This window comes from Protopterus annectens, chromosome 10.part0 (genome assembly GCF_019279795.1).
Source record: "Protopterus annectens isolate FY-2018-M chromosome 10.part0, PAN1.0, whole genome shotgun sequence".
Taxonomy (NCBI): domain Eukaryota; kingdom Metazoa; phylum Chordata; order Ceratodontiformes; family Protopteridae; genus Protopterus; species Protopterus annectens.
In genome coordinates this window covers 1,801,129,541-1,801,142,354 of record NC_056744.1, presented here as the reverse complement: position 1 = coordinate 1,801,142,354, position 12,814 = coordinate 1,801,129,541, and the positions used below count along the sequence as shown (strand labels likewise).

The 12,814-nt window shown below is 40.5% G+C and overlaps 1 protein-coding gene across 3 annotated transcripts in view; it reads left to right on the top strand.

Annotated features, from left to right (window-relative positions):
- The window catches only part of CFAP119 (cilia and flagella associated protein 119), a 224,593-nt gene that overhangs the window by 140,264 nt on the left and 71,515 nt on the right, over positions 1–12,814 (top strand). For all 3 annotated transcript variants that reach the window (XM_044086646.1, XM_044086643.1, XM_044086644.1), the window contains one exon: positions 6,814–6,874. In XM_044086646.1, coding sequence (XP_043942581.1) covers positions 6,814–6,874 — 61 coding nt within the window. The remainder of the gene's footprint in view (positions 1–6,813; positions 6,875–12,814) is intronic.

Sequence of the window (12,814 nt, the reverse complement as noted above, 5' to 3'; positions counted from 1 at the left end):
CGGTTCCCCCTGAGACGGTTATTCCACCGCTCCGAACCGAAGACACCGCATTACCGACGACTCCGATTCCGGATATCACCCCAACGCCAGTTATTGATTTTCCTCCGGATACCGAAACCGAGGAAATGCCCGAGACCATTGCTGTAGATAAGGTCACTCCTGCACGTGGAGCTGCCAGGCCTCCTATGGCCATGTCTATTAAGGCCTACACTAGGGCTAAGGCAGCCAGCAAGACCAAGCATCTTACTGCTAAAGCCTTACCTCAGCCTACTCCAGAGACACAAATCATGACTATGGCTGCTGACTTAATTTCTATGATTAGAGGTTCACAGGCCCATCCTGAGGGATGATCCCAGCCTCCTTCTGATAAAAGGCCCCGGGTTGAACCCTCTGACCCTATTCCTTCAGATGAAGATTCTGAGGACTCTGTCCACTCCGATGGCCAGGAAGAGCTCTTCCAGACCTATGAGGACTCAGATGCAGAGGATTCCATCCTCGGCCTCCCTCCTGAGGATATTTCTTTTGGGGAAGTTCTGCATACCATGAGGGAACATTTCAAGTGGCAAGGCCAGGAATATTCTGATTCCAGAAAGCGCCTTCGAACATTCCTTAAAAAGCCCCAGCACAGGCCCTTAGCTATTCCTCCTGTGCTTGATGTTTTGGATGATTTATATTCTGACTCTAGTGTTACCCCTGATTCTCTTCCTCCTGCTCCAGCCAAGCCAGACAGGTATTACAGGGTCCCAGAAACACATTCCCATTTATTCAGGGCCCATACTGCTGTTTGGAAACTATTTCTCAGGGACCTAAAGGTGTTTCAGCTTCCACCTCTAAAAATCCTTTGCCCTCTAACAGGGAAGCTAGGTCATTAGAGAGATGGGGGGAAAAAGGTCTACACCTCCACTACTTTATCTATGAGAGCTTTGAATTGCCTTTTTCATATGTTACAATATCAGGATTTCCTGTTAAAAGATTTACAGAAAACATTGGCCTCTCCTGATCCTTTAGACAGGAAGTCATTGCAGGAAGCTGTACATAACTCTCAGCAAGTAAGCAATCACTTCCTGCAGTGTGGATATGATGCACTGGAAGCTTCATGTAGGGCAGCTATGACAGGGGCAGTCATTCGTAGACATGCATGGTTAAAAGATCAACCTCTACCAGATCATGTAAAGGCAAAACTTCTGGATGCACCTTTGGAAAAGAACAAGCTTTTTGGTGCTAATTCTAAGGATGTGTTAAAGTCCATCGAGGAAAAAGCAAAATCAGTTCAGACGGTGAAAGATTTCCTCCAGGTTCAACCCCCCAGATTCAGTAGGAATTGGCCTTCAAAAACTGGTCCTTTCCTAATCCTGAAAAATTTCAAAGGGGTAAAACAGACATGGCGAGGAAGAGGACAATACAGAGGTCCTTACAGGGGCGACAATGGCAGCCAGCAAACCAAAGAAGTGACACAGGGTTTCACCTGCCCCACAGCCACAATCTCAATGACTTTCCTCTACTTCCGCCTACCAAGGAACAAATAGAAGCTCCCTTGGCGGAAATTATCTCTGTTTGCAGACAATTGGCACAGATTGACAAAGGACAAATGGATTTTGGACATTATAGACCGAGGTTACAGGTTCCATTTTCATACCTTACCAAGAAAACAAGGCATGCCAAACCTACCACAAAACCAGAGGGCAGAGGCTATCAGGCAAATCTCTGCTGGCTCGGATGAAAGCAATAGAAAGAGTTCCACAACAAGAACAAGGCCAGGGTTTTACTCAAGACTGTTCCTTGTTCCAAGAAAAGAATCTCAATGGAGACCAATACTGGATTTGTCCGCATTAAACACCTTTCTCATAGTACCAAAGTTCAAAATGCTGACTCTACAGCAACTCCTTCCCATGCTGGGCAAGGGGTCTTGGCTGATTACTCTGGACCTCAAGGAGGCATACCTGCATGTCCCTATCAGACACAGCTGCAGAAGATACCTCAGATTTCTTGCAGGGCCAGAGCATTATCAATTCTCAGCATTGCCATTTGGCTTATCTACTGCGCCCAGAGTATTCACGAAATGCCTGGCTTCAGTAATCGCTCATTGCAGGCTCCAGGGGATCCAAATTTACCCGTACCTGGACGACTGCCTCATACAAGCGGACGACAAACTGATTTTGACAAAAAACTTGGACTATGTCATATGATTACTTCAAGCTCTGGGATACACAGTCATCTTCCAAAAGTCAAGACTTCAGCCATCCCAGCAAATAATCTTCTTAGGAGCCAAATTAGACACAGCCTCTCAAATGGCTTACCTAACAGAAGACAAGCAAGAGAAGTTAACTCATTATTTCAAAGGTTTGGCAAAACTTACCCAGATGACTGCAAGGAGATTCCTACAGGCCCTGGGTTACATGGCATCCTGCATTCTCCTAGTTCCATTAGCAAGACTACACATGAGAAAGCTTCAATGGTACCTAAAAAGCCTATGGTCTCAGCACAGCAACAACTTAGAGACAACCATACCGCTCATTCCATGCCTACAAAATGAATTCCTATGGTGGGCCTCGGTAAGCCAGGCAAACACAGGTATGTCATTCAAAAAACCACAGATAACACAGACCTTGATCACAGACGCCTCAGACCTTGGATGGGGGGCGCACATGGAAGGCAGGTGTATACAAGGACAATGGTCTCCAAAGGAAACACATCTGCATATAAACCAAAAGGAAATGCTGGCAGTAAGTTCCAGTTGAATGAGAGAGCATCTATTGTGGATGGTATGTCTTTACCTTTCAACACCAACTTCAACAAGGACATTTACTGATACGGACAGACAACACCACTGTGATGTGGTATATAAACAAGCAAGGGGGCACCCATTCTTACCCCCTTTGCAGACTGACAATGCATCTTTGGGAAAAATCACTGAGCCTAAACATTCAGTTACAATCCCAGTTTGTTCCAGGCAAAGACAATGTGCTGGCGGACAGCCTAAGCAGGAATTTCACAGATCCACACGAGTGGAGGTTACATCCGAAGATCTTCACACAGCTCACTTCGACATGGGGCAGGCCAGAAGTAGACCTATTTGCCTCTCACCTCAACCATCATCTACAAAAATTCTGCTCAAGGACATACCATCCACAAGCTTGGAAAATAGATGCTCTCTCATTCAACTGGAACTTCCTAAAAATCTATGCATTCCCACCTCTGCCACTGATGACCTCAGTATTACTAAATATCAAATCAGAGAGACCCAAGGGGATCCTAATAGCTCCGGACTGGCCAAGACAACACTGGTATCCACTACTACGGAGCATATGTCACACCAAGAAGTGGGCCCTTCCCTAATGGCCTCTACTTTTGACTCAACACAACTTCAAAACAGTACATCCAAACCTTCAGACACTGCAGCTAACAGCCTGGGAGATCCCATGAATAACCTCAACTTATCTCTCTCCAAGGAAGTTCAGCGGATACTAACAGAGGCTTGAAGACCATCCACCAGAAAGGTTTACTTAGCAAAATGGAAGAGATTCAGCATTTGGAATACCAGCAAGGGACAGGATGCATCATTATTGAACATCCCACTCATCCTGGAATATTTGGCAGATATGCTAAAGAATGGACTCTCATATTCTTCCATAAAGATACATGCATCAGCTATTTCAGCTAGATATAACACTGATCCGCCTGTCTTTTCACATCCTTTGCTAAGGCAATTCCTCAGGGGAATCAAGAACATTAAGCCACCAAGAAAGGCTCCAGTGCCAGCCTGGGACCTCAATTTTGTCCTAGAAAAACTGACTCTACCTCCATTTGAGCCAGCAGCTTCAGTTGACTTGCAATTTCTCTCATGGAAGACAGCTTTCCTGTTGGCAATTACCTCAGCAAGAAGGGTTTCGGAACTACAGGCCCTAATGGCAGTACCACCGTTCATAATTTTCCACAGAGATAGGGTTTCATTAAGGACCAACCGTACTTTTATGCCAAAGGTGGTATCTAAGGTTTCTTTAAATCAAGCTATTCATCTGCCTGCTTTCTTCCCCAATCCTGAGAATAAGGGGGAAAGACTTTTACATACCTTGGACATTCACAGACAACTTTGATAGTACCTGGACAGAACCAAGACCAGTAGGAAGTCTGAACAACTTTTTGTAGCTTACGCCCCTGCAGTCCAAGGAAAAGCAATTTCAAAACAGACTATTTCAAAATGGATTGGACATTGCATCAGATTCTGTTATTCCTTTCATGGAAAGACTGTTCCAGCCAATGTCAGACCACATTCCACCAGAACTACAGCCACCTCTACAGCATTCTTAAGAGGGGTGCCTACTAAGGACATTCTAGAAGCTGCTACATGGAGCTCCGTGCATACATTCTCCAAACACTACAGTCTCCCTCTATACTCCAGATCCAGAGCAGGCTTTGCTTCGGCAGTCCTGCAGGGTTTGATTGCCACACCATCTTTTTCGTAGAGCATTCCTCCTCCCCCAGCTAAGCTATGGTATTCTACCCATATGTTATGACTGCAGTTGCATTCTTGAAGGACATAGTACAGTTTTGTACCTACCATAAATGTAGATGTCCGATAGATATGCAACTGCAGTCGGATTTTCCCTCCCTCCATACCCCTCTATGCCTAGGGTCCACTCCTATCCCTGTTTCTCTTAGCTGGGGATATCTGTTATGGTGTATCTGTTTATTGCTCATTTATTTGTCTGGAATCCTGTTTTTGTCTTCCAATTTGATTACAGCCTTCCTTGGAGGGCACCTGGCATCTGGGGCAAGAAACACTGAAGAAAATGGCGTCGGCTGATGCTTATGTACTCCAGCCGCTCTGACGTCGGAGAGAAATGCGACATCAGCCGACGTCGGACCCAGACTTTGGAATCCGGCCGACCGAGGGCTGCCTGAGGCAGGACAACCCATATGTTATGACTGCAGTTGCATATCTATCGGACATCTACATTTATGGTAGGTACAAAACTGTACTTTTCACCTCTTCTGCTAACGTATGTTTCACCTCTTCTTTTGTTTTCCATCAGTTGATGCAGTTCCATTAAGTACAGAGATCCTTCCTGTCCCTTGTCTTGTTTCCTGCTTGTGACAAACGGATAGTGTCCCCCCCACCCACCCAATAGTCCTAAGGCTAGTGTATGTGATCAGGATCCAGGGCTGATGGCAGAAATATGAGACATGGCAATTGCAGCAGTTATACATTTAATTAAAAAAGGGCTGTACCCTCTTTCCAGACGACAACAGCCATAACACTGCTAAGCCGTGAGTACAGAAACATACCCACATGACAAGCATGATAATATATTGCCCTGTCAGTATGCTTCTAACAGTGGTATGAAGTTCACATACATATTGCCTAAAAGTCCTCCCCACAGGTAAAGGCATATGAATTCTGATTTCTAGCATGGTATATCTGACATCAGAGGGTCATGTATAAGGCTGTACCACCTGGCTGATTATTGGAAAAAGAATTCAAGGTCCCATAACAGAGGAGGTGTTGTGAAAGATGACTTAAAACAGATGTGAACCACAGATCACTTTTGAGGTATTTTGTTAGATAACCATCATATGCAGCAAATACTAATGATACATGTATACATGGTGCCCACAACTGAAACATGAACATTAAGTAAATCAATGACTTCTGAAACGGTGTAAAAAATGTCCACGTATCAGTGTATTAATTAAACATACTGATGTGATGGCTCACTCTGGGGCTTAGAGGCATGGAGCCTTGATCAAACCCCCAGCCAACCCTGGATCAACAAGTGGCCTAGTTATATGAGGAGCCAGCTGAGAAGGGAGGGGAGGGGAGGGGAGTGACCAGTGCCTGCTCACCCATCCCAGTGGGAGGGGACATTTCAATTTCTACTACAGAAGCGACACCCTAGGTACACTTCAAATGTGTGATTGGTTTATGAAGAGCAGGATGCAAGGCACAAAGCTGCAAGGAGTGCATCATATTGTAGCTTGGCAGACATGCTGGAAGTAGAAATACATACCCATGTCCTAGCGTGCAGAAGCAGGCATTGCACCATCCTTTCTGGCCAAACAATGCTGAGTGTTCGGATCATTTAAAATGTTCTACCTAACTTCCTGATGGATGACAGCCATGATTCCTGCCTCTTATCTTTCTTGTCCATTTATGTGGGTAGAAGGAAACATGAAAAAAGAATGGGACTGCAGGGTTTGAGTGCTCAGTGAGTGAGTGGTTACACAGGCCAAAAAGAGATTCAGAAATCATGTATTACTATATTGTTAAAAAACAAAACAAGCTGCACCGCCAGTGTTATGGTAAGGAAGATGAGTGATTCAGTGCAATTATCCAATAGTTTTTATTGATGTATACGTTACAATGTCAGAACAGGGACTCATGAATGCTGCAGATTTTATTGGTTGGCGATTCTTGGATTTGTGCAGCACACAAGCTGGCGTAAGATAAATGTAAAAAAGTAGTGTCTTTTTAATCCACCCTCACTGAGTTACAGACAGAAATGTGTGTAGATAACAGCAGATAAATGTTTAATGAAGATGCAACTCTTCCCAGTCATTGCTTTTGAAATTCATTATTTTCAAATGGGATTAAATGATTATGGTTGGTGAAATTCAATGTCTTCTGTGGAATGAAAGTTATTGTTCATTGTGAAGGATAGATCTAACGGCATGTACAATTTATACAGTTCGCAGGTAGTAATTAAATAATAGAACGTGCTGTCCTTGTCAGCGCCTCAGAAGTACAATGATGCCACAGACATTCTCCATCTTGCAGTGCAGTTCCAAGTGAAGCCCTGATTTTTTTCTTTTCAGATGAGTGTAGATTTAACCCTGACATATGTTGGAATGCCTAAAAGTGAAGAAAGCCAGGAGGGTAAGTTTACATTCCTGTCTATGGAACAGCTGGGTTATAAAAAAAACTGTTTGGTGCATCATTGTTGTACTATGTACAAGTTATTGTCAGATTCTGAAACATAAAGTTGCACGGCAGATAATAGTTACATGGTCACATAGCCAGCTGATCTGTCTACCACAGTGGCAAATTGCACATCCCATTTAACTAACAACTGACTTTTGTCCATCTTGCATGGGAACTGTTTTATGTTCTAGAATTCACTGTTTTATGTTCTAGAATTCTTTCACAGCTGTTGATCCTTCTACTCTAGGAAGGCTCTTTATTCACCATCCACCATTTTTGTGAGAAAATATATTTCCTTCTGTTCCTCCTCAGAACTAATCTATGTCAGTTGTCTCCCTGAAGAGTTCCATTATTGGTCTCCCCCAGGTGTTGAGAAGATGATGACAAAAAAGAGTCCTCCACAGTTGAGGATAAAAACAAATAAGTAAAATAAATGTACACCACACAAAGAAAGTACAGCTGTGAAAGTTGAACTTACCATAAGAGTAGATATTCAAATAATTACTGTTACTACATGGGTTATATCCAGTATAGGATATAACAGCTGGCCAGCTTCCAAAGCTTCAAGACACCTTCCGCGCACCCAAACCTTCAATCAGCTCAAGCTGAACTGACTAAAAAAACAGATTTGGGCACAAAGCCTTTTAGAGCTTTCATGCCAACAGAGAGAGAGGGATGCTGACCTCTGAAAGAGGTCAGTGCTAGGTAAGTAAAAATCAAAGTCCTCACCCTAGAAAATGAAAATTACACAAAAATAAGGGGGATGGAAGGGGAGAGGCTACTGCAGCAGTGATCATTCAAACATCTACTGTAATGGTAAGTTTACTTGTACAACTGTACTGTGTTCATTATTTGAAGTAGCAGCCTAAGCTATATGAGTTAACTACCATAGCTAAGAATGACCACACCAAAGAACCACGGTTAACTACCACAGCTTAGAATGACCATACCAAAGAACCACGGTTAACTACCACAGCTTAGAATGACCACACTAAAGAACCACAGTTAATTACCATAGCTTAGAATGCCAACATTAAAGAACCACGAGTATTTAGAATAAACAACAAACAAAATTTACTGAATACTGGAATGAAACAGCAGTCTGTTGATTCTGAAACAATAAGGGCTTTAATTTATTTTTATTAATACAGAACTACATCTTCTAGCTTATAATGACTATAATGAGAAAGGATAAAGGGTCCAGGAGCTGCAGGAGAATGATCCTACCAAAGCCTGCTCTAAAACTAGAAAAGGAATCTAGTTTGCTATGCTTTCAAAGGTATATACAGAGGACCAAGCTGCTGCTTCTAAAACATCTCTAGAATCCACCCCTTTCAGAAAGCCACTAATGAAGCCACAACCAGGGTAGAGTGTTGTTGACTCTGCCTGGAATTGACTTATTACAATAGGTATAACAAAAAGGAAATGAACATGTGACAATCTTTTACAGATAGCCTGCTTTCACACAAGCTGCCCCTTTTGCTTACATTCATAAGAAATACTAGTCTGTACTGTATGCACAGGGTTTTTTAATGTATGGCCATAAACATTTCATTTTTTTCTGTTAAATCTTTTGTTCTCTTATGGAGCATTTGGGGGGTTACATTTCAGGATCGATGTAGAAGGCTGTTTTTTATAACACCAGCTAATTCTTCACTCTGACAAAAAAAGGTGTCCCAAATGAGCCCATGCATTGTACAGGTAATAACAACAAACACAGAATATAACATACATATATATATATAAATATAATAAAAATAATGAATACAGTAGGATGATAAAAATATGTTAGTTGTATGAGAGTTCAAACAGATGTGTTTTAACCATGTTTTAAATCATACTAAAGTGGGGGGAAGGGTGACACAAAGCCAGATGGAAAGCAAATTCAATACTACAGGACCTTGATAACTAAATAATCAAGGCTGTGCTGGAGTGGAGAGAACAACTAGGATTATACTTGTATGAAAGGTCAGACAGATAGGTGATCCGGTAAACCAAGAAAGGATCTTGTAAATGATCTACTAGTATATAGGTAGCCAGTGCAGATTCTGCAGAATTGGTGTAGTACGATGGTGTCAAGTAACCCCAGTTAGTAACCGAACTGCAGAGTTTTGTACAGGCTGTAAGCAAGAAAAATCTGACTCGGATAAACATATAATGTGTTGCAGTAGTGTTAATCATGATGAAACCAAAGCTTGCAGCATCATAGGGAGATCAGTGACAGGAATAAGGTGCTTGTCAAGAATGATGCACCACAAATGGAAGCAAGATGATTTGGCCACTGCAAAGATCTGGTCAGTAAGTGTTGATCTGTCATCAAATATCATACTTAGATCATGCATCTTTCACACAAATGTAAGTTTATTGCCCTGGTAAAAAATATTAAGGGACAAAACCGAAAGGAAAGACTCCATCATTGTTGCATGGACCACCAGAGCAACAGTCTTGGGGAGGTATTGAGCTTGAGCCTGGTACTGACCGTCTAGTATGAATAAGTTCCAGGTCATATGAAAGGAAATTACGAGCAGCCACATAATCCCAATGAAATCAGGGCAAAGTTGTGTGTCATAAGCATAGCAGTGATATTGCAAACCTCTCAAATGGAAAATGTTGCCCAATGGCAATAGGTTGATAGTGAACAGCAAGTGGAGCCAGAATGAAGCCCTGTGGTACCCCATATGTCAAAGTGTGGGAGGAGGAAGAAGTTACTCCAGAAACCACCCTGAGTGTGACCAGATAGACATGAAGCAAACCAACCAGGGACAGTTTCATAGATGTATTCATTTATTGACATCTGCTTAACAGGAAAGTCCGACTGGGTAGAAGCCCATTTCCAGCAGAGGTCTGGGAATAGAAGCTCCAAATTATTATAAAACATTTTAAGAACAATAATTTTACAAGCTTCAAAAAACACAAAACATCTGTAATTTAAATAATCACAACAAATTAGACATAATATAAAAAATTGGTTAAGAATCGATACAGGTTATATGACCATTTAATATTTAGAAAAATTTTAGACTGTTTGTAGAGAAAATAAAGGTAAGTTAGTCTAATATAAACAGGAATTGTAATATGAAATGAGGGAAAAGCAGCCTTATGGCATATTTAGAGAAAAAGTTAGGTAAGAGAATTTGATAGAAGTAAGGAAGTAAGTGAAGAAGGGAGAGTAAGAAGATATAAGGAAAGAAAATGTGCTTGTTTGCATTTAAAGATATAGCTTATCTTTGTATTGAATAAGAACAGAGACAGATTTTAGCTAGGATGTCTTTCAGAGTGTTTTTTTAAAGATGGGATGGAGGGTATTGACTTGATGGATACAGGCAAGGAGTGCAACCTTGTACGAGTACATACAATGCCCAGTAGACTTGATAGGTTTGCAGACAGACAGGAATCTTTGGTCACTGGATCGCAGTGACCAACTGGGAACATAGTTGTGTAGAATTTTTTTTAGTGCTGGACAGTCAGATAGATGATGAATAATTTTATATGTGGTAAGAAGCTATGTATATGTTAGTTGATGGGGTAGTTGTAAGCAGTTTAGGTTTTCAGTGCTATACATTGGTGGGTTCTGAAAGGGGTATTTGCTGCAAATTTTGCAACTTTGTTATAGCATTGTTCAAGTATTAATTTTGTGAAGCCTGGAGGTTAGTAAGGATAGGAGCACCATAAAGATACTGCAGTAGTGCTCCAGATGCTCCAGAAAAATCAAATGGTCCATCAAGCCAGATGCCGAAAAGAGACCAAAAAAAGGCTAGAAAAGAATAATAACATTAATCACTTGCAACTAGAAAGTGAATAAAGGACTAGTCAGAATCGTTTCAGTACTATGTGTTTCCCTAAATTCTGACTGGTATAGATAGAAAGTGAATAAGTACACTAGTCAGAATTGTTTCAGTACTATGTCTTTCCCTAAATTCTGACTGGTATGGATAGAAAGTGAATAAAAGACTAGTCAGAATAGTTTCAGTACTATGTCTTTCCCTAAATTCTGACTGGTATGGATAGAAAGTGAATAAGCACACTAGTCAGAATTGTTTCAGTACTATGTCTTTCCCTAAATTCTGACTGGTATGGATAGAAAGTGAATAAAAGACTAGTCAGAATTGTTTCAGTACTATGTCTTTCCCTAAATTCTGACTGGTATGGTTAGAAAGTGAATAAAAGACTAGTCAGAATCGTTTCAGTACTATGTCTTTCCCTAAATTCTGACTGGTATGGATAGAAAGTGAATAAAAGACTAGTCAGAATCGTTTCAGTACTATGTCTTTCCTTAAATTCTGACTGGTATGGATAGAAAGTGAATAAAAGACTAGTCAGAATCGTTTCAGTACTATGCCTTTCCCTAAATTCTGACTGGTATGGATAGAAAGTGAATAAAAGACTAGTCAGAATCGTTTCAGTACTATATCTTTTCCTAAATTCTGACTGGTATGGATAGAAAGTGAATAAAAGACTAGTCAGAATCGTTTCAGTACTATGTCTTTCCCTAAATTCTGACTGGTATGGATAGAAAGTGAATAAAAGACTAGTCAGAATCGTTTCAGTACTATGTCTTTCCCTAAATTCTGACTGGTATGGATAGAAAGTGAATAAAAGACTAGTCAGAATTGTTTCAGTACTATGTCTTTTCCTAAATTCTGACTGGTATAGATAGAAAGTGAATAAGTACACTATTCAGAATTGTTTCAGTACTATGTATTTCCCTAAATTCTGACTGGTATGGATAGAAAGTGAATAAAAGACTAGTCAGAATTGTTTCAGTACTATGTCTTTTCCTAAATTCTGACTGGTATGGATAGAAAGTGAATAAGTACACTAGTCAGAATAGTTTCAGTACTATATCTTTCCCTACATTCTGACTAGTATGTATAGAAAGTGAATAAGCACACTAGTCAGAATTGTTTCAGTACTATGTCTTTCCCTAAATTCTGACTGGTATGGATAGAAAGTGAATAAGCACACTAGTCAGAATTGTTTCATTGCTATGTCTTTCCCTAAATTCTGACTGGTATGGATAGAAAGTGAATAAAAGTCTAGTCAGAATTGTTTCAGTACTATGTCTTTCCTTAAATTCTGACTGGTATGGTTAGAAAGTGAATAAAAGACTAGTCAGAATCGTTTCAGTACTATGTCTTTCCCTAAATTCTGACTGGTATGGATAGAAAGTGAATAAGCACACTAGTCAGAATTGTTTCATTGCTATGTCTTTCCCTAAATTCTGACTGGTATGGATAGAAAGTGAATAAAAGTCTAGTCAGAATTGTTTCAGTACTATGTCTTTCCTTAAATTCTGACTGGTATGGTTAGAAAGTGAATAAAAGACTAGTCAGAATCGTTTCAGTACTATGTCTTTCCCTAAATTCTGACTGGTATGGATAGAAAGTGAATAAAAGACTAGTCAGAATCGTTTCAGTACTATGTCTTTCCCTAAATTCTGACTGGTATGGATAGAAATTGAATAAAAGACTAGTCAGAATCGCTTCAGTACTATGTCTTTCCCTAAATTCTGACTGGTACGGATAGAAAGTGAATAAAAAACTAGTCAGAATCGTTTCAGTACTATGTCTTTCCCTAAATTCTGACTACTATGGATAGAAAGTGAATAAAAGATTAGTCAGAATTGTTTCAGTACTATGTCTTTTCCTAAATTCTGACTGGTATAGATAGAAAGTGAATAGGTACACTATTCAGAATTGTTTCAGTACTATGTATTTCCCTAAATTCTGAGTGGTATGGATAGAAAGTGAATAAAAGACTAGTCAGAACTGTTTCAGTACTATGTCTTTTCCTAAATTCTGACTGGTATGGATAGAAAGTGAATAAGCACATAGTCAGAATTGTTTCAGTACTATGTATTTCCCTAAATTCTGACTGGTATGGATAGAAAGTGAA